This window comes from Onychomys torridus, chromosome 8 (assembly GCF_903995425.1).
Source record: "Onychomys torridus chromosome 8, mOncTor1.1, whole genome shotgun sequence".
NCBI lineage: Eukaryota > Metazoa > Chordata > Mammalia > Rodentia > Cricetidae > Onychomys > Onychomys torridus.
In genome coordinates this window covers 40,174,926-40,196,843 of record NC_050450.1, presented here as the reverse complement: position 1 = coordinate 40,196,843, position 21,918 = coordinate 40,174,926, and the positions used below count along the sequence as shown (strand labels likewise).

Sequence of the window (21,918 nt, the reverse complement as noted above, 5' to 3'; positions counted from 1 at the left end):
GGTGGCACATGCCTTCAATCCCAGCACTTGGGAGGCAGAGTCAGGCGGATCTCTGTGAGTTCTAGGACAGCCAGGGCTGTCACACAGAGAAACCCTGTCTCGAAAAACCAAAAACCAAAAACCAAACAAAACAAAAACTAAAAACACTACGGGTCCCTAGTTAAAAGGCCTGGGAACCCCCTTCTGGGTAGTGCTGCCGCCCACTCCCTCCCTCTCCTCAAACCCCCAGTCTCAGCAACCCCGCCCCGAGTCGCGCCTCCCGCTGTCGACCTCGTCCTGAGAACCGCTGCCGCCTCAGCCCATCCTGTAGTCCTCCGGCGGCTCGGCTCCACGAAGTCCCAGCCGGCCACGGGACACCACGCCTCCTCTCCCGGCCGACCTTGCCGGCTCTGGGCCGCCGGATGCCCTGGCAACGGGGCGGGGGCGGGGCCGGGGGCGTTCGAACCGCTGTACGCAAGACTGGAAATCGCTGGGGTCCCGACCCGGAAGGGAAAGTGACACGAAGCGGAAGCTACATGTAAGTGGGGACCGGGCGGGGGAGGGGGCACGTGCCGGAGTCCCGCATGCTTGCAGAATGGGGGAGGCGGTTTCTGTCGCAGATTGAACGCCCTCGAGGGCTTGGTCTGCACAGTGGGAAAGAAGAGCGTTTTGTCGCCAGGGTGACTGCTGGTCACCTGCTTGTGCCCGGTCCTAAAGAGGTTGTCAGTAGAGACAACTGATCCAAAGCAGCCCCGAGTGACTACAGTTTGCCAACGCTACATTAATATTCCATACACCTGATTCCGATCGGTAAACAGGGACAAGGTGGTTCTTAGGCACAGGGCATAGCTCAGGGGTAAGCCACAAACTCAGCATTCCCTACTCCCCTGACTGGCCTTGAACTCCCAAGAGTTCATCTGCCTGCTTTGAGGCGTGCCCAGCCCTAGCAGTCCTTTAAAAAAATTTCTCACTACTTGTGAAACTCAACACTTTTTAGGAGAGCAAATAATCCACTGGACTGAGTGATATTCAAGGGCACTTCGGAATATACATTTAAATAACCCGAAGAAATTTTTAAATGGGTCCACTTCCAGAGATCCCGATTTAACCAGGAGAATAGTAACTAGGTCAACAAGATAGCTCAACTGGAAAAGGCTATAAAGCCTGACGACTTGAGACCAATCTCTTGGGTCTGCTTGGTGGAAAGAGAACCAACTCCTCCAACTTGTCCTCTGACCCACACACAAAAATAAATGAATGTGCACAAGAAGTGTGCTGAGTAGTGTATGTAAAAAAGAGAAACTAGTTTGCTTTTTTAAGAAACACTTTAGAAGCATCTCATTTTGCTACTCTCCTGTCTATCCTGTTAGAGCTTGGATTTTGGAGCATGAGAGTAAGGAGGAGTGGGTACCTGGTTTGGGTTTGTCCTGTGTCCCTGTCATTGTCCTCAGGTCCGTCCCATCCGGATCCCCCCACCAAAAAAAAAAAAAAAAAATGTCAGCCAGGTGATGGCAGTGCATACCTTTGGAACCAGCACTCGGTAGGCAGGCAAGAGGATCTCTGAGTTTGAGGCCAGCCTGGTCTGCAGAGTGAGTTCAAGGACAGCCAGGGCAGTAAAATAGAGAAACACTGTCTTGAAAAACAAAATGCCATAATTAAGTCTTACAATACTATGCTTTATGTTTATTTACTATTTGTTATGAACTAAATATTTGCAAGGAGCAAAGCATGAACCAGACTGAGTTCCTGGCATCTCTTAACTCACAAAGCTACAAAGTCACTGATGCCCATTTTAATCCCAGTACTTTGGAAAGAGGCAGACAGAGCTCTTTGAGATTGAGGCCAGCCTGGTCTACATAGCAAGTTCCAGGCCAGCCTGAGCTACACATACCCCTTTAAAAAAAAAAAAAATTAAGTTCTAAGACTATGGTTGTAGGTTTCCAGAGAGCCTCCTAATCAAGAACTGATGTAGACTTTGTTAACATTCTGCCCTCTAATGCTTTGGGAAGTACATGGAGTATGTAAAAACATTTTATTTTGGAAAAAAACAAACTAGCCCATCCAGTTCTAAGTTATAAATTACTAGATAAGCAACAGAGTGAGATTTTAAAAAAAAAAATTACAGTCTCTTTAGCTTTTCACTGCAACCCCACATTTGCCTACCTTTTCTCTTTTCTTTTTTTTTGGGGGGGGGGGTTTCGAGACAGGGTTTCTGGTCCTTTTTGGAGCCTGTCCTGGACTAGCTCTGTAGTCCAGGCTGGCCTCGAACTCACAGAGATCCACCTGCCTCTGCCCCCCCCCCCCCCGAGTGCTGGGATTACAGGCCCCCGTCTGCCTTCCTTCTTAACCATGTGGAATATTAGGATTGGTATGGCTGGATGGCAAATTTTTTAAAAAAAAAGGCAAGACACTTGTTACCTATGCCAGCTACTCAGAGGGAGTTAAGGCCAGCCAGCCTGGGGAACTTAAGGAGTCTGTCTCACTGTTTTGTCCTGAGACAGAACCTCTCCATGTAGCTCAGGGCCTCATGGAATTGGCAATCCTGTTCCCACCACCTGTTTGGTGCTGAGGTTTCGTGTGTACTATCCATCCCGCTCAATAAAATTTAAACCCTGGTGTTCTTTGGCATACTTAACAGGGAGGGAAAAAACTCAAAGGTGAGAATGCTTAACTTTTCTTTAATATTTATTTTTCATTTAGTTTTTTTCTTTATTTTTATTTTATGTACATTAGTGTATTGCCTGCATGTATGTATGAGGTAGTCAGATCCCCTGGAACTAGAGTTTACTGACAGTTGTGAGCTGCCATGTGGGTGCTGGGAATTGAACCTGTGCTCTTAACCACTGAGCCATCTCTCCAGCCAATATTTAACTTTTATCTTAGGCACATTGTGAGTGCACAGCTGCAGCTAGGGAGTTAGACTTACCTAACAATCCTCAAGGTTACTTTTTTCCGGGGCTGGGGGGTGGGGTAGGAGGGGTAAGGGGGGGGGGGTGGGGATGGAAGGATGAGACTACCTCAGGCTGCCCAGGATGGCCACCGTTTCACCGTCACCAAGGCTACTCTTAAACTCCTGATCCGTTCTACTACCTGATGGCGGGATTAGCAGAATGCACCAAGACATCGGGTTCTCGAGGTTACTTTTTTTTTTTCTTTAAAGATTTATTTATTTATTATGTATACAGTGTTCTGCTTGTATGTATGCCTGCCCGCCAGAAGAGGGCATCAGATCTCATTACAGATGGTTGTGAGCCACCATGTGGTTGCTGGGAATTGAACTCAGGACCTCTAGAAGAGCAGCCATGTTCTTAACCTCTGAGCCATTTCTCCAGCCCTTCCAGGTTACTTTTTAAGTCAAAATTATTCAGAGTTTGAAGAAGGATGGATAAGGACAGTGGGAAACGTAAACCCTTCCTGGTTTCAAGGAAATATGGGCAGGAGTGGAGAGGTGGATTCCTATTCCCTTCCTCCTTCTAGAGCTAAGAATTCCGCATCTACTAAAATGTTGGGTACCCCAGACTAACAAATCCTCACAACTGGAGATAGAAGCTGAGGGTGAGTAAGTATTCTGTGACTCGGAAAAGGAGGAGCCTGCAGGGTCTAGGCTTCTGGACCTGCTGCACATCACCACCCGATGACCAGACACTTGGCACCCTCCTTGCCACTATCCAAAACCTGTAATGAGTTATCTCAGGTCTGCAGGGTCTCTCCCCCATCTGAATCATCTTGTAGGTTTGACAACCAGCAGCCCATTGATACGCTCTAAAATCCCACCCCCACATTTCTCTAGAAATACAACTGTGCCTCAAACGCAGGCAAATTCAGATTCCAATTTCCTTAGTTCTGTGCAGTCTTTAAGGCTCGGACAATTTATTCCATTCTCATTTCCGTAGGGAAGTATAGAAATCCCACTAGCAGGAACAAGGTTACTGGTCCCAATGCCCGCGAGCCCGGGTGTGCCGGCCTTAGCAATTCATAGCTGTTTATTATTAAGTCTACGCGACCTTTTCGGTACCTGCCCCACGTCCCCGAGTTGCTAAGTCACTGGAAACAGAGAATTAAATCCAGATTCTTTTTTTGTTGTTGTTCCGTTTTAAAGACTTAGAACGCAAGCGGCTCCTTCCACAACGTCTCCTTAGGCTAAATCCCTGTACTTGGGACCGAAAGGACAAGGTATGACTCGAGGTGTCAAGCCCTTAAACTCAACGACCTGCCTCGTTAGACCCCAACCCCGGAGCCAGGTGGCGCTGTCACGTGACCTGTTCTAATGGCGTCACAGGGACACGTGGTTCTAGAGACTTCGCTTCCCTCCCCCTCAGGGGGTGGATTGTTGACAACGCCGCTGGCGGCCACGTGACCCGACGTCATCCCACCTCCTTTCCCTGAAAGCTCCGGCTCCGGATGCGCCCGACTCTCCCGGTCCGGCCGAATCTGAAACTAGCGACGGGCGTGGGGGGTGGGGGGTGGGGAGAGAGGGAGAGAGAGAGAGAGAGGCAAGGTAGAGTGTGGCCCGCGGCGGCCTGGGGCCTGCCGTGTCCAGCGTGAGCAGGGAGCGGACGGTCCGCAACGCCCCGCAGGAAACCAGCCCGGAAGACGGCCCCTCGCGCGGGCCGGAGCTGCGCGCGCGCCCGCTGGCCCCGCCCCTTCCCCCCTCCTCCCGCGGTGGTACTGGCGGAGGGCGGAGGGATCTGGAGGCGGCGGAGGGAGACGTCATTGCAGGGTTGTTTGTGCAGTCTCGGCGGCGGCGGCGGCGGCGACCCACAGTGATTCGGCCGCTGTGCCGGGGGGTGGGGGGGCCGAACGGGACTCTTTTCTTTCAGACTGACCGCGGGGCAGCTGCGGAGCATGTCGACCCCGGCCCGTAGGAGGCTCATGCGGGATTTCAAGCGGTAAGGGCCCTCGCCTTAGTCCAGGATGACGGCCCCTTCCCGAATCCGCGGGCCTTGCAGGGAGGCGAGCCGGGACATCTTCCCCTGGTGACCCTGGGGAGGCGGACTGTGGGCCTGCGGGATCCGCGGCAGCCCCGGCTTACCGGCGGCTCCCACTCCCTTGCCTGGTACCTCCCTTTGAGTAAAGATGGTCGGTAATGCTGCTTCCTGCCCTCCCCCCATACCCAAAGTAGGAAGGGGGCCATCGCTGGGCCTAGCTGTCCCAAGGCCCACCTAGGCCAGCTGCCGACGCCTCGTCTCCCGCCTCTGCACCCTGAGGCGTCCCCTCCCCAGCCGGTGCGAGGGAGCTCCGCCGGAGGCTCGGGCCGCGCCGGGCCGACCCGTCCAGCTTTGTTACAGCGCCCCGCCGCCTCCGGTTTGGAGCCGGGTTCGGGTGAACACTGCCCCACGTCCCTTCCCTTTCTGCAGAGGATGAGGGTGGGGTCTGCAGCGCGAGGTCCGGAGGTAGTTAGCCCATCCCCCCGAAACCCGACCCTGCCCCCGCCCACCTGGAAGGACCTTGAGAACTGGCTCAGGAAACCTGGACCGGGAGGGAGATGGCCACTCGTGCTGCCAGTGCCTTCTGGAACCGAGATCTGGCCGCGGAATAAAGGCCTATCTATAGCCTCCCCAGCCTGGAAAAATGCCTTCCCTCAGCCCGGAGCTAATCTGATACTCCACCTGGGCCTCCTTTTGGAAAATACGGGTTTGTTAGGAAATACGGGGCTTGGAGGAAGAAAATGACCTCTCCCCTCCTCTTCCAATTCTTTATTTCCTTGGAAACGTACAAGTGCAGACACAGTACCTGAAGTCCAGCGTCGAGATATTCTTAAGTTTTCTGGGGCAGACCTGGCCGTGATTGAGACAAATCTGTAATAGAAAAACTTAGATTTGCCGTTCAGGAAGTAACCTCTTAACTTGGCCATGATAGAGCCCTGTGTGAGGCATTTGGAAGCCATTGTCTTGCGCCCTGGACAGCGTCATCGTTTAATTCATTCGTTGCTGCTTTTAGCCACTAAAAAGTGGGGAGACGAGCAGTAAGTAGTTCCCGTCAGCGGCCTAATCTGCTTGATGTTGACGAAACAGTACACTTCTTATGTGGACTGATTGCCAAATGCCCTACCACCTGGAAATAACATATTTCTGTGTGTTAAATGGAGAGGGTTTGTTGTTGTTTTAATCTGACAGGCAAGGATGCCCTTTTTTGGTGCAAAAGTCACCCAAGGCCTGAAGTCACTATATTTGATTAGCTCTGACCAAAAATGCAAATAAATCTTCCCAGTCACGTCCATTGTTACTGTTTGTTCGGTTTTGCAATTCCTGTACTTGCTTCTGAGTTGAATACACAATGCCTTTGGTGAGTTTCCAAGGGTCTTCAGGTTACAAGAATTTGGTGATGGCATCTCTTGGAAGCTTTTTATGAAGTCTCCTGGTCTGAGAGGTAGATCTAGCCTTCGAACAGCTTTTAAAAGAAGCTGCCAGAAAAACTAGCTGGAGCTTCTGGCCACTTTGGAAAGCCACTGTCTGAAGCACAGAGCATAAAGTAAAACTTGCTTTCTGATTAAATTGAATGTGAGTTTTAGTCATTTACAGTATACAGAGATTTACTACATTTTTGTATTGTGCAGTGTCTGTGGTTAGGACTAGTGAGCCTTGCATGATTAAGGTAGGAAGGTTGGAGGTTCTCTCTTTTGTTATGGTTTTGTTTTTCAAGACCGTTTCTCTGTGTAGCCTTGCCTGTCCTGGAATTCACTCTGTAGACCAGGCTGGCCTCCAACTCACAAGATATCCATCTGCCTCTGCCTTCCCTTTAAACCCTCTGTGCTGGGTTTAAAGGCCTGCACCACCACTGCCCAGGATAAGTTGCTGATTCTCTAGCAGTAGTTTTTACTGCTGAGATTGCAAACCTTTAATGGGTTGAGTGCAGTCTGAAAACATGAGTTCTTCAGGAGATGGTATCTTAAATTTTGCTGTTTGAAGAGAGATGATCTCTTAGCCCTTTGGACTTAGAGATCACTTGTGGTAATACCACAAGTGTGTTAACCTGGTTGATTCATTTAATGTGGTTCATTCCAGCTCCAACAATAACAAAGTCAGTCTAGTCATTCTCTTGGAATAAAGTCAGTAGAATTTGACCTCACTGACCTTTATGTTCAACTCTGAAAATGACACTCTGGATTTCTAGATTGCAGGAGGACCCACCGGTGGGGGTCAGTGGTGCACCATCTGAAAACAACATCATGCAGTGGAACGCAGTTATATTTGGGTGAGTTGAAATAGTTACTGGGTGATAGGTGTGTGGGGACTCCTTCAGAAAAGTAAGTATATAAGCACTGAGGAAAGAGGTGGAGGTAGAGTCTGGAGCTCACTGGACAGGGTCGGGGGGGGGGGTGCCACTTTTGAGAAGCTGAGGATTGAACCCAGGGCCTCATGTGTGCTCCACCACTAAGCTGTACACTCAACCCCTGAAACATTTTATTGAGTCTAGGACAGTTATATAAAATCGACTTACTCCTTGCTGTTATATATAGTTCTATTTGGTTATCTTTCACTTGAGCCAGGGTGTTGAAATGTTGCCCAGGTGATTTTGAACTGAGCTGCAGGGATCCTCCTGTTTTAGGCCCTCCAGTACCTGGGATTGTGGGAGTATGACACCGTACCTGGCTATGATGGTTTTCCAGCCATTCCAGGTAATTGATAAAAACTCGAGCTCAAAGGCTTTGACTGAAGCTGATTGGTAGAATGCTTGCCTACCATGCATATGGCCCTGGGTTTGATCCCCAGCACTAAAAAATAAGTAAATATTTTAAGTTAAATAAAGGAGATGAAATAAATTATCTCATGCAAAATGTGCCATGCAAGTAAGTTCTTATGCACAAATCAGAGCTGTAAAAAGCTTGGAACCAAAATAATGAGAACTTTGCTGTGACAAGAATTTCAGCTAAAAATCATCTGTGTAGTTTACTTTGCGTGTTGGTAGGATTGAACCGGAGCTCGTTCCACATTGTAGGCAGGTGTTCTATCGCCAAGCTACACTCAGCCCCTTTAAAATTTTATTTTGAGGTGGACTGTTGACAAGGGTTGGGGTGCAACCCTTTGATTAAACATTGGAAAATAAGGTCCAGGCTGTCCAGTGGGGCCCTGTGTCACAAAAACAAAACAAAACTGCAAAAAATCTCCATGAATTTCCCAAATTGTCCTCAAACTTAGGATCCTCTTGCTTCCACTTCCCTAGTGCTGGAATCACAGGCAAGGACCGCCATACTTAATACTTCCTTAAATTCTTGTTTCTTGATGTGGGGGTGTATGTGACTGAATGACTGTGAGTGAGTGTAGGTGCCTGTAACCCACAGTACAAATGTAAAGGTAAGATGGCAACTATTGAGTCGCTTCTCCCTCCACCATGGGTTCCAGGGAGAATGTGGCGAGCACTTGTACTTGAAGGACTGTCTTGCTAGACCTGCATATCCTTTTTATTTAAAACTTAAACGCTTGTTTTTGATGACGTGTGTCTGTTGATAAGTGAGATTGTGGGAATTAGCCACTACAGCAGGCTGTGGTATTTTACAGTCAGTCTAGGTAATTGACTAATAACTAGGTTTGGGCCAGGCGGTGGTGGCGCATGCCTTTAAACCCTGCACTCGGGAGGCAGAGTGAGGCAGATTTCTGTGAGTTTGAGGCCAGCCTGGTCTACAAAGAGAGTTTCAGAACAGCCAGGGCTACACAGAGAAACCCTGTCTCGAAAAAAACAAAATCAAAACCAAAACCCTAGGGTTTGAAGGGGTGCTGTGGAATACAGGCAGGTGGGGGGTTAGCTCTGAAGCTGTAGAGTTGTGCACTACCTGATGAGGGTGCTGGGCACTCCTGTAAGAGTTTCGATCACTGAACCAGCTTAGAAGAGTGTACACTTGCTTTTTCAAGACAGGGTTTCTCCATGTAGTCTTGGTGCTGGTCCTGGATCTCGATCTGTAGTCCAGGCTGGCCTCCTACTCAGAGATCCGCCTGGCTCTGCCTCCCTAGTGCTGGGATTAAAGGCGTGCACCACCACCGTACAGCAGGAGAGTCTACATTGAAAGCCTGCTGGCAGACTAGGAACATAGCTCAGTTGATGGAGTGTTTGCCTAGCATTCTAGAGGCCTTGGGCTCAGTCATCTGTAATCATACACCTTGGAAAGATGAGGCAGAAGGATCACAAAAGCCAACCTTTAGCTATTTAGCAAGACCTTGTCTGAAGAAAATCAAAATAGTTAGGTGTATTGGTTCATACTTATTAATCCTAGCATTCAGGAATCTGAGGCAGGGGGGTTGCTGCAGGGTCAAGCCAGCCTGGGCTGTGATACCCAGTTTTCATTTTTTATTTTTTTTTATTTTTTACCTGTGTATGTTATACCATCCCTTTTTTAAATTCTAGTTTGAGACAGGGTCTTGCCAAGTTGCTCAGGCTGGCCTCATACTCACCATTCATGTATGCCAAGCAAGCCTCACACTTGACATCCTCCTGCTTCAGTCTCCTGAGTATCTAGGTTTACAAGTGTGTGGCACCATGCCCACTTGTATACTCTTGTTCTGGGTATTGTCGTTGTTGTTTTGGTTGGTATTGGTTTTGGTTTTTTGAGACGGTTTCTTTGTATAGTCCTGGCTATCCTGGAACTCATTCTGTAGACCAGGCTGACCTTGAACTCAGAGACCTAGCTGCACTGTATTATTTTCGGAGCAAAATCATAGACAGATTTGTTGAGTAAAATTATACTTGGCGGGTGGGGGTGGATGGATAGACTTGAACATTCAAAGTCATTTCTGCTCTATCAGTGAAAAGCTAAGACTGTACTGTGCCCTCAGCGGCAGTTTGTACAGCTTTCCAGGCAATAAAGGATGACTGTGGTCTTTTCTGGTTTCCCAGTTTATCCTTCCTTCCTTGAAGACAGAAAAGACAGAGTAAAAAAATTGTTTTAGGGCTGGAGAGATGGCTCAGTGGTTAAGAGCAGTGGTTAAGAGACTGCTCTTCCAGAGGTCCTAAATTCAATTCCCAGCAACCACATAGTGGCTTACAACCACTTATAATGAGATCTAGTGCCCTCTTCTGGCCTGCAGGGACACATGCAAACAGAACACTGTATATGTAATAAATAAATAATCTTTTAAAAAAATTGTTTTAATCAGAAATCTTCTTGTTTTCAGACCAGAAGGGACACCCTTTGAAGATGGTGAGTAATTCTTAATTTTTTTCTATAGGATATTAAAAGGTGCTTTTAAGTCAGATTCAAACACCAGCACACCTATTTGAAGTCAGGTTTTACTCTTAATAAACTCCATGGAGACTAAGCAAGCGAATGAAAATTTATAGTTGACAAGGATCTTTTTTTTTCGTGACAGGGTTTCTCTGTAGCTTTGGAGGCTGTCCTGGAACTTGCTTTGTAGCCTAGGCTGGCCTCGAACTCACAGAGATCCACCTGCCTCTGCCTCCCGAGTGCTGGGATTACAGGTGTGTGCTACCGCCGCCTGGCTTAAGGATCCTTTCTTGCAGATCAGCTTGAACACCTCTGCCAATCATCCTGTCTAGCATGATTGGCCTGTAGAGCTGTGGGACTAGGTAGTGGGTCTGTGTCACAAGTAGTTTATGTTTGGGCAGCCTGGTGGAAGGTGTTCTTGACGTAATACCAAGAGGATAATTGTAGTTTTCTACTTATTGTCTACATGATAATGGTCTTGTGATAAAAGCTTCTCTTTTTGTCTTTTTTTTTTCCCAGTGCTAGGAATCAGACCCCGAGCTTTGTGTGTTCTAAACAAGCTCTCCACAAGTCCTGAGTCCATAGCTCCCAGTAGCTTCCCTACTTAGCATGTAACACCCAAAGCATTCTGCACAATCATTTGCATCTCAAGTTGGGTCTTTCTAACAGGAGCCAGGGAAATGGGAGAATGGTTCTAATCTATAATCACAATTAAGTTTATTAAATTGATTTTAAGCAGGTACTGCAAGATTTTTCCTAATTACAGTGGATCTTTAAAAATTAAACAGCTTTGCTGTAATTATCACATGACTTCAGGATTTAATCTATTAACATATTTGACAAGAATAACTACTATGGACTATTTGTCCAGGGGTAACCTGAAAGCCTAATGTGCAGGGGGTACTGTACTTGGAAATATTACCTGTTGAATAATGAAGCTCATCTGGGCATAAGTCTTAGACAGAAATCCTGTAGAATCATCTAAATCTGTGTTTGAGGTGGATCTCCTTCTATTGGCCTGGACTCACAGAAAATCCTGCTTCTGCCTTCTAAGTGCTAGGATTATCTTTTTTTACTAAACATGTATGTATGTGTCAGAGACACATGGCACTAACATGTATGCATGTGTCAGAGACACATGGCACACTGTCATCACACTTCTAGATAGGAATCCAAGGAGGTACTGAATGACTCTAGCAGATTGTTTTTTAGCTATCTCAGGACTTCTCAGTTGTGTTCAGTCCACAAATCCTTCAGGCTATCTTGAGTCCCCTTTCAGGAGACCGTGTGACCATCTTGATACCAGTGTTTGTTGACCTTTGCAGGTACAGAAGTAGTCCAAGCTAAGTCTACCTAAGTAAGCGAGTATCTAAGACTAAGTTGAGACCTTGATCCACACTATACTAACAGTCGCTGTGTTCTCTGCATGTTAAAATGTTTGGCGACAGTTGGAATTGCTAGTGTCATTCAGTGTGGACTCTCAGTCTGCTCCTTGGTGTGTGTGTGACAGAGGAACATGACAAAAGCACTTGTGCACTTGGGAGTTGGTTATCATGGAGATCTTTACTTGAAAGAAGGACTGGCGGGCCAAGGGAAGTAGCTAGGTGGTGGGGTTTGTGCCTGGCATGGCCTTGGGTCTAGTCTAGCATTGTCAAAGGAAGACAAAAGCAGAACAAAACTTTATCCAGAGTACAGCAGAGTTGAATATAACTGAGCACAGGATGTTTATTGTTAAGATTGTAGATGCTCCATTGCAACAAACCTTTAAACAGATCTTGTGCAATAGCAGACCAGTCTAGTTATCCAAAAGGGCTATGAAAATTTTCAGTTACATATTGTGTGAGGCCAGATTTTCTTCATGTACTATACTTCAATCAAACAACATATTGCAGCCGGGCGGTGGTGGTTCATGCCTGTAATCCCAGCACTCAGGAGGCAGAGGCAGGTGGATCTCTGTGAGTTCAAGGCCAGCCAGGTCTATAAAGCAAGTTCCAGGACAGCCTCCAAAGCTACAGAGAAACACTGTCTAAAAAAACAAAAAACAAAACACAAAACCAATATATTGCAACAGATTGCGTGTAGATAAGAGAACCCAGCTGTCTTCTTTAAACTAAGCCTTAAAGAGAATTGTAAAAAAATGAAGAATAATGATATAACTATCGCTAGCATGTCTTTAAGTAGATTATTTAGCACATCTCTTAAGTATATTATTTAGGTTAATATATAATAAGGCTCAGTTACTTTTTGATGAACTCTAGGATTTTCTCAGTTATTCTGTTTTTGATAGCTGGAGAATGACCCCAAGTGTGTCAGGCTAGCTCTCTTCACTGAGCTGACATTGCTTCAACCCCTTTCTACTTTGAGACAAGGTATTGGCAGAGTTGCTCAGACTGGCGTAGAACCTGAGATCCTCTTGTCTCAGCTGCCTGAATAGCTGGGGTTACAATTCCCATGCACTCCACCCCAGGCCTTGTACCCACTCACTAGGCAAGTGTTCTGCCACTGACTATGTCCTCAGCTCTCAAATGACAATTTCTAGTACAAGTACAAGTAGATGTCACCAGTGTCTTACTGGAGGCAGTATATACAGAAACATAAGAGCCAGTTGTTGAAATCTCAGAGAGTTTTGCAGCCACTATTCTAATTAAATGCTGCTTTTAAAAACAACGTTTTAGCTGGGCAGTGGTGGCATATGCCTTCAATCCCAGCACTCAGGAGGCAGAGGCAGGTGGATCTTTGTGAGTTCAAGGCCAACATGATCTACAGTTAGAGTGAGTTCCAGGACAGACAGGGCTGTTACATAGAAAAACCCTGTCTCGAAAAACCAACATTCTAGAAATCAGAAGGTGGTGATGATTGAACCACAAAGTTGTTTTCTAATTGTTCTGCCACTTGATACTATCGGGCTCTTAGAGTTCTTGTGTCTGTTGCCATGGTGAGTTATCGTAGTGTATGCTGTTCTCTACACCTTAGTTTTATGAATCCACTTCTTGCCCATAGTGGGATTAATACTGCTAAGTGGTCCTGAGACCAAAAAGTTTAAGATTAACCATCCCATACTTGCTCTTGAAATTGTATATGGTCCAGCTGTTTTTATTATTGCAAAAATGAAAATGTAAACTTAAAATATGTAAGGGCTTGAGGTGTACATCAGCAAACAGTGTATGCTTGAGATACATGTGAGGCCCTTGGTTTAATCCTCAGGATAGTAGTTAGTTAAGGCTAACTTCATTAACTGTCTGAGTTACCTCTATTATATGTGCACATAGGAAATAGAACTTAGGTTTGTTTGGCTTATATCTTTAGCCAAATTTCCCACCAACAGCAACAACAAAAAGTAAAGAAATGGAGATTGTGTTCCAAATCTGTGATGAGTAAAGATGGAAACTATCCAATTTGTTTTTAGCATGTTCCAATGAAAGAGACAGAACTACTTTCCCATCAGCACCCAGGCCTAAGCTGCCCTTTGTCAGGTGGTAGTCAGCTCTTTCAGAATCCTTTGGCATCCTCCATTTATGCTATAAAAAACTTTCTAGTTCCTTAAACGTGAATTTTTAAAATTTTTAGTAGTTAGAGTCCATTTACCTTTCAAAAATAATGACAGTTGGGGCTGGTGAGATGGCTCAGAGGGTAAAGGAGCTTGCCCCACAAACTGGCAACCTGAGTGACTCCCAGAACTTTGGTAAAGATGGGAGGAACTACAGAATGAAGTTGACCACTGACCTACACACGCACACCCTGGTGCGATGCCCGTCGGCACACACAAATCTACACACCCCCCCTGGTGCGATGCCCGTCTGCACACACAAATCTACACACACCCCCAGTCAGTCAGCTAGCTAGATAGGACCATTACCACTTCCACACTCGTGTGGTAGCCCAGGAAAGTGCTTGTCTTCCAAGTGCTTGTCAGATCACTTGTCCACAGTCTACACAGAAGTGTGTTAGATATTTTACATGCTAAATCGGAGTTCTCCAGCCAACTGTGGGTGTGCAAAATCTGATATGGAATTAAGAATTATTTGATGAAGATGTTTAAAAGTAATGTGTGACCTTACTGTAATTTGGTTTGTTTTCTACCTAGGTACTTTTAAACTAGTCATAGAATTTTCTGAAGAATATCCAAATAAACCACCAACAGTTAGGTTTTTATCCAAAATGTTTCATCCAAATGGTAAGTAGCAGCTGCTTAGATTTTTGTCAGTGGTGGGTGAGGGTGTGGGAGGGTTCCCCCCCCCCTTGGGTATAGTTTATTCTTATAGTTAGGGCCTGTCTTCAGATACCACTTCCATACCCATGTTAGCCACAGTTTTGTTGCTAGAATCCCAACAAGGTTCCATGTGTGAGGTAAAGTAATTGTAATAACATCTGATTTAAAAGTAATAAACATCTATTTGCTTAAAGAACAAAAATTTCACCTGAAATTTGGCTCTTAAAAACCACACATGCGGCCAGCCGGTGGTGGCGCATGCCTTTAATCCCAGCACTCGGGAGGCAGAGGCAGGTGGATCTTTGTGAGTTCGAGGCCAGCCTGGTCTACAGAGCGAGATCCAGAAAAGGCGCAAAGCTACAGAGAAACCCTGTCTCAAAAACAAACAAACAAAACCACATATGCAAGCCAGGGGATGGGCAATAAGGAGTTCAGGGTCATCCTCAGCTACTTAGCAACCTCAAAATCAGTTTTGATAAAGTCACAGACACAGTAAAACCATCAAAATGGCCAATCTCCCTTTCTCTTGTGAGATAACAACAGTCTGGATATTTTGTGTTAATGGGTTCTTTACTGACTTTTCTGCCTACATAAACCTTTTGGTTTGTCTGTTGTGCTTGAACTACATACCCAGCCTTATAACTGTACTTTGTCTTCATTGCTTGAATAATGTTTTACTATGTGGATTTATTCTGTTTACCTGTTGATCAAAGGATGGACATTTGGATTCAAGTTTCCTTTTGGCATCTCAAAAAAATCAAAACTAGTTTAAAACTTTAAATTACCAAATGCTACTTAGGGAGGGGAGGCTTGGGGGTGTGACATTTGGTTCTGTAGGACAGATGAGAAGTGGCTGACTTGTACTTTCAGGCCCAAAGATCTAGACTGAGGTTAGCTGTTAATAATACTGAGCACACAGAGAACAAGGTGAGGCCAAAAGGGTAAATACTATTGCCCAGAGATGAACAATGGGGATGGAAAGAAGAGAAACCCTAGGATGAAGCCCTGAGGAAAGGCACACACACTCCTTAACACTGTTGCTATGGAGAACATCATGGTTCTGGGGTTTTTCGGTTTGGCAATTTTGGCAATATTGCCAGGAGTAGTGGAGCATGCTTATAATTCCAGCACTTGGGTGGTAGAGAGAGGCAGGAGGCTTAGAAACGCAGTGCTGTCCTAGGCTCCACAGCAGGCCTGGGCTGCATGAGACTCTTCTAAAAGAATGAAAAGTCCTGTACATTGGCAGTACCTGTAACCTTGGCCTAGGAGGTAGAAGGTGTGTCCTGGGTGGTTAGATTCTGTCTTTTTCTTCCACTTGTGTGTGACCAGGGGTTGGGGGGTGGGGTGTACTACAGGGAAGGGTAAAAGTCAGCTGACGGTCTTAACTGCTAATATTTTGACATAATTTTACAAATATTTGTTACTTCATTTACTCAAAATAAGGGTATTTATATACTTTTTTTAAAAAACAAAATACAGAATTACTAGATAAAATTTTTAGATTTTTTTCCGGCAGAGGCAGGCCAGTCTCTATGAGTTCAAGGCCAACCTATGTAATGAGTTCCAGGCCAGCCAGGGCTACTTAGTAAGAACCTGTCTACAAACAAAACCTCTTGTTTTTATGACAAACACAGTAGCTAGATGCCATTTATGATGTTTACACTAGTAATGTTCCTTGAATGTGTCATCATTTACTATTCTTAGGATGCTGGGAACCTAACCCAGGACTTTGTCCATGAGTATAAAAGCTCCACCTCCAGGCAGGATTGTGCTATTGTTTAGCCAGACACTTTTTGTTTTGGACCATAAGGGAGTTTACTGTTCCTCTTATGTATTCTTAATAATCTCCTGAGAATAATCTCTAGGAGTAGGGTTTTTAAGAGTTCTGTATGAGACCTAAGTGTGGGGTAGTTTTGTGTGGGTGCTGGGGAGTCACTCTACCACTGAGCTACAACCTTGGACCTGAAATGGAGTGATTAATATATGTTGTGCTTGGAAAAAATCTCTCCCTCAGCCTTCTGAAGTGAGACAGACGTGACTTTTAAAACCAAGTCTCCCCATAAGATGGAAGGAAAGAGTTTAGATGTGTGACTTGGTCAGGTAGTGTGTGTGTGTTGACAAGTTACCTTAACTAGGATGTGAGCTGGTGGTGTAACTAATTCAGTGTTGTCTTTGCAGTGTATGCTGATGGTAGCATATGTTTAGATATCCTGCAGAATCGATGGAGTCCCACATACGATGTCTCTTCCATCTTAACTTCAATTCAGGTACGTGTGTCTTCAAAAGTATCACAACTTCTCTGTATTCGGTGGGACATGACCAGTTACTTAGAACCGTCTAGCAACCAAGGAAACAAACCACCAGCCAGCATCCAGGAGCTAGTGCAGCACTCAGACAAGAACCCTAGACTCCTCTGCACTTCGTTAGTTGACATATGAGGTCTAATCCACAACCTGTTTCCTCTGGAAGTCGGGGTGGTATCTCTTGTTGCCTAGGCTGACCCATGGATGACTTTAACCTCTGATCCTCCGGCCTCTCTCCCGAGTGCTGCAGGTACAGGCCTATGTGCCACCACGCCTAGTCAGTCACAATTGTTCCCTAATCATGTGCTACACATTCTCACAGGTCAGACTTACTCACATCCACATGGTATCTGTGGAGAAGTAAAGATGATTGCTTAGAAAACCATAGGGACCTTTAGGAACTGCTGAGTCAAAGAACCATGTTTGTCCCATCCAGGAAAGTGTGTGTGTAAAAGAGGGGCAGGCTGGGCGGTGGTGGCGCACGCCTGTAATCCCAGCACCCGGGAGGCAGAGGCAGGAGGATCTTTGTGAGTTCGAGGCCAGCCTGGTCTATAGAGCTAATCCAGGAAAGGCTCCAAAGCTACACAGAGAAACCCTGTCTCAAAAAAACAAAACAAAAAAAAAGAGAGAGAGAGGCAGGAACTGTTTGCCAGTGAGTCTTGGGAGACTGCTGTAGTAGCTGTGCTGATTTTGAGAGTAGCACAAAATGTTTCAATTTATGTTCATCTTTGTGAGTCTTTTACTCTGCTGTTAGTTCTGCTCATCTCTAGAGAATGTCATTTATGATGTTTCATACTGTGTCATTGACCCTTATTCATACCTGCTTCCCCACTACCTGTCTGTCCTGCTCACTGTGTCCATCTGTCCCATCCCTGTATGTTGTGTCCTCCTCCCCCCATAACCCTCTGCCATAATCCACTTCCGTTCCCATGTTCCATGTGTTTAAAGGTCTAGTCTCCATAGAAGAGCAGCTGTTCCCTTGGTTACTCATTACTCCATGCTCGTCCCTTCCCACTCCGATCACCTTTACTATTTCATTCCCTGCTAAACATACGTGTTTTATTTATCAAAGGAGCAAGCCTGCCTACAGATTTGCTCAGTAACCTAAACCATAATGTTTAGGCCTGGGGGTGTGGTTAGGAGTAAATTACTAAGAAACTAGCATGCTGGAGACCTGAGCACCACCAAAAAAATGTTAGGAGCAGTAAAAATTTATGAAAATAACAATTACTAAGGTATTTACAGGCATTATAGTTTAACCAAATACAGCTGTTTATTTCCTGGTGAGGAAGTTCTTATTTGCTAATGAACATTGTTCTTGGCTGATTTCCTTGAAATGGGAGGTCTCAAGGCAGCTTGGAATTGTTTTGGAAGTGGAAGTTCTTTAGCAGCAGAAACCTGTTTCATGCCATTTCTGAAGGTTTTGAGATCTAAAAGATGACATAGGAACTTCCAAATAATTCTGTTATTTTGAGTAATTTTTTGTCCTCATCTGAGCCCTATTAATATAACACAAAACTGAAAAGCATTTTCTTCTCTCTTCTAGTCTCTGTTGGATGAACCGAATCCAAACAGTCCAGCGAATAGCCAAGCAGCACAGCTTTATCAGGAAAACAAACGGGAATATGAGAAGAGAGTTTCGGCCATTGTTGAGCAAAGCTGGAATGATTCCTAATAGACATCTGGTCTGTTCATCTTTTCATCGTTGTTGTGTATAATTTACCTCCCAGTAGAAAGGCTAGCAAGTTTTAAGTGCCACGGGTTTTAAGGATTCTGCAGAGAAAAAAGAAAAAGTCCTTCAGTTTAGAACCTACAAAAGCTTGTGTATCTTGATTAATGTACTTTTTATTGCATGGTGTGAACTAAGTTATTGCTGCATAAATTTGTAATATATCCTGTTTGTATTTTTTTCCAAGTGTATAATGTTGGTGTGGAGTTTTCATGACAGAATATACACATTTTGTAAATCTGTACTTTTTTCAAATATTGAATGCCTTATTTTTGAATTCTTTAGATTTTTAAATTGGAGAAAAGCACTTAAAGTTTTTTATATATGAATATTACATGTAAAGCTGTTAAAATACATAACTTCAGTGCAAGAGACGTTGTCACTTATTTCCTTATCTGTGCAGGAGGGACTGAGAAGTCTCTAGCTCTCTGCCAGGTGAGAGCTTCATTTCCAACTGCAGAAGAGCATACTTCTAGTTTATCAAGAAAGTCTGCAAATTTGAATCTAAACCAATTCTGATCTCCGGCTTTATTTTGAATGTACTTATGTTAGTTCAGTTGAGTAATTATAGACTTACTGGTCTGATTCTGTCCAGCTCTGTATTTGGGCCACTTGTTAACGTGCGTTTCTCATGTTAAACTTGTACCTAATGTGACTTCACAATTGGCACCTCGACCACAAGCGGAGCTGCTTTACTCTGCTGCGTGGCAGCACCTTCACAGGCTTTTGATTAAGAAGAAAGTAAAAGCATCATCATTTACTAAATACCGTGCCACAGTATTAGCAATGGCCGGTTGCATTGGTTTGAGCAAGGCAGATATTTGGAAGGAATCTTGGTGTGACTTGAATATTTGCAAACTACCTTTTAATGCAGCTGCGCGCTACCTGTTTATTCTGGAATTGTTGAGCACCAGGGCCTGCCGAGTTGCTTCTCACCTCCTCAGTTGTATACCAGTTGTACTGCATCTTAGTTTACTGGATAGATTTAAAACACAGTATTGTAGAAAGCTACTACGAAGCTATCCTATGCCTTCAAATAGTATAGAAAATGGAAAATATACCAGTAAATTCTGTTGAACCACTTGTGTAGTCTCTCTGGTAGTTGGAACAGCTATTGCAGTGAGCCTGAGTCTCTTGTCATCCATACCAGCCTTCGAGAGACGTGCTCTGGAGCCTGGCTGCTGGAAAGTTGGGTTGCAGAATGACCATGGCTTCTGCTTACAAGCAAAGTTTAAAGCTGGGATGGATAAGAACGGTACTTCCCTTCAGAAGTTATTACTCTGAGGGGCTGAAGAGATGGTTCAGTGGTTAATAGCGTGTACTGTTTTTGCAAGAATCCAAGCTTGTTTCCCTGCACCCACTTCAGACAGTTCCCAGCTACCTGTAACTCCAGCTCTGGGAGGATCCAAAGCTTCCGACACTAGCACTCACATACACAGATGCACACCTAATGAAAATTACTACAAAAAATTTCCAGCTATTAAGCAGAGCATGGTGGCACATATCCTCAGGAGGCTGGAGAGGATCATGGGTTTGAGCCTGGTCTACACAGGCCACTGGGGGCTACATAGAGACCCACGTGTTTAGCTCTAAAACAAATTCTTTCCCTCCAGTGACCTGGACAGTAAGCAATACCTGTGAGGCACTCTCCTATTTAGCTAAAGACTATTCCTTAATACTGTGTCAGCACCAGATTTATTCTCTTTCAGTTTTTGGTTTTTCTGAGACAGGGTTTCTCTGTGTAGCTTTGGAGCCTGTCCTGGAACCCACGCTGTAGACCAGGCTGGCCTCGAACTCACAGAAATCCACCTGCCTCTGCCTCCCAAGTCCTGGGATCAAAGGCATGTGCCACCATGGCCTGACTGATAAGTTTTTGGGGCTGGAGAGATGGCTCAGTGGTTAAGAGCACTGACTGCTCTTCCTGAGGACCTGGGTTCAATTCCCAGCACCCACATGGCAGGTCCAAAGTATCTGTAACTCCAAGATCTGACACAGACATACACGCAGGCAAGACACCAGTGCACATAAAATAAAATTTTTTTTTAAATGTTTGTTTTTACTCTCTACATTTGTATGGCAAGAAACTAGAAGTAATTGAGGTAGATTTACATTGGGGTTTAGATGTCCTTTTGATGCAGTTCCTCGGGAATGGCTGGCAGAGAGCTGCCCACATGGCACTGTTCCCAGTACTTCGTTTCTTTATAGATCAGGGAACTAAGTACACATAGACGAGGTGTCTCACTCAGGTCAACCAGTTGGAAATTAGCTGGCTTTGGAGTAGTCCGACCCTGGGACCATTAAGTAATATTCAGGGGATTTCACTTATAGAGAAATAACTTTGCTTGATAGCCCACAGGGACTATCCAGTGGGCAAGTTCTCTTTGTCCTCATTTTCCACCTTCACACATATACCTCATGTTAAAAAGTCTGGATATAGAAACTTCCCAGGTCTCTATATAAAGGACCAGTTTCTCAATAAACCATTTCCCTCCTCCAGGAAATATCCTTGAGGTGAGCTGCTGAAGCCTCACCCTCTTCACAACAAAATGGTTCCATTAATGTAAATAACTTCCAGTGGCTGAGATGACTCAGCAGGTGAAGGTGCTTGACACCTGGCAGCCAGAGTCTGATCTCAGGGACCCTGTAAGTTGTCCTCTGACCTCTAACCATACATGGCACGTGCTTTCATACACATAAATACAAAACCAATGTAATTTAAGGTCTTTGAGGACTGATTTTTAAACTCTGGAAAGTGTTGAAGAAAGCTAAGAGGGATGCTCTGATTACTAATGGTCTGTTTTGTGCTCAGTGAACACCTACTCAGTGAATTGTTTTCTGGAGGAACTGAGGATTGAACTAAGGTCCTTGTGAGTACCAGATAAGCATTATACTTATGAGTTACACACCTAGTTCCTATTGGCTAGTTGTAGAAATAACACTGGAGGCTGGAGAGATGGCCCAATGTTAAGATCACACACTGCTCTTGCAGAGGACTCGAATTCAGTTCCCAGCACCTACACTAGGTATCCCACTTGTGACTCCAGGAGACCTGAAGCTTCTGACCCATGGGCACCAGCCCTCATGGACACATACATATGTGAAGATTTTAAAAGAACATGGGTATAATAATATGTGTGGTATGATTCATGTCTATAGTTCAGTGTTTGGGAGGCCAAGGCAGGAGCATTACCATGAACTTGAGGCTAGCCAGACTACACAGAGTCCCTGCCTCTAGAAAGAAACATTTGGACTCAAATTTTGAGGTACTGGAAGTCAAAATGGCCTCAGGCATGCTAGGCAAGTGTTCTGTCAGAAAGCTGTATTGCCTAGCCCCAGGATGATTTGATTCAATTTTCCTAATTTTGGGAGTAGACAGTGTGGGTCACAGTTCTTTCTATTTGTGTCCAGCCATGGGATGTGCCATATGGGTTAAATGTGTAAATAGAAATCTAGTAGTTGAAGTTGTGCAAAATTGTCAGGAGAGAGACTTGTGCCAGGGTTATGCTTAGTTCCATCTAGTTAGGGAGGAAATGAGCTGTTG

At 45.1% G+C, this 21,918-nt stretch overlaps 2 protein-coding genes across 9 annotated transcripts in view; one reads left to right on the top strand and one right to left on the bottom strand.

Moving 5' to 3' along the window:
* Positions 1-505, bottom strand: part of Cdkl3 (cyclin dependent kinase like 3) — an 86,633-nt gene extending 86,128 nt beyond the window's left edge. For 4 of the 7 annotated variants that reach the window (XM_036194489.1, XM_036194488.1, XM_036194491.1 and 1 more), the window contains exon 1: positions 271-505. The gene's annotated coding sequence lies outside the window, so the exon portion shown is untranslated. The remainder of the gene's footprint in view (positions 1-270) is intronic. The other 3 variants (XR_004945587.1, XM_036194490.1, XM_036194492.1) reach the window with 1 other exon arrangement.
* Ube2b (ubiquitin conjugating enzyme E2 B) lies at positions 472-19,500 on the top strand. Of its 2 annotated transcripts, none has more exons than XM_036194494.1 (7): positions 472-517; positions 4,800-4,868; positions 7,093-7,173; positions 10,086-10,111; positions 14,220-14,309; positions 16,524-16,612; positions 18,195-19,500. In XM_036194494.1, the coding sequence occupies exons 2-7, from the start codon at positions 4,825-4,827 to the stop codon at positions 18,321-18,323; spliced, it is 459 nt and encodes a 152-aa protein (XP_036050387.1). In that variant the 5' UTR covers positions 472-517; positions 4,800-4,824; the 3' UTR covers positions 18,324-19,500. The 2 variants fall into 2 exon arrangements, with proteins under 2 accessions (XP_036050387.1, XP_036050388.1); XM_036194495.1 differs by lacking the exon at positions 472-517 and adding an exon at positions 4,381-4,398.
* Positions 19,501-21,918: the final 2,418 nt, after the last annotated feature.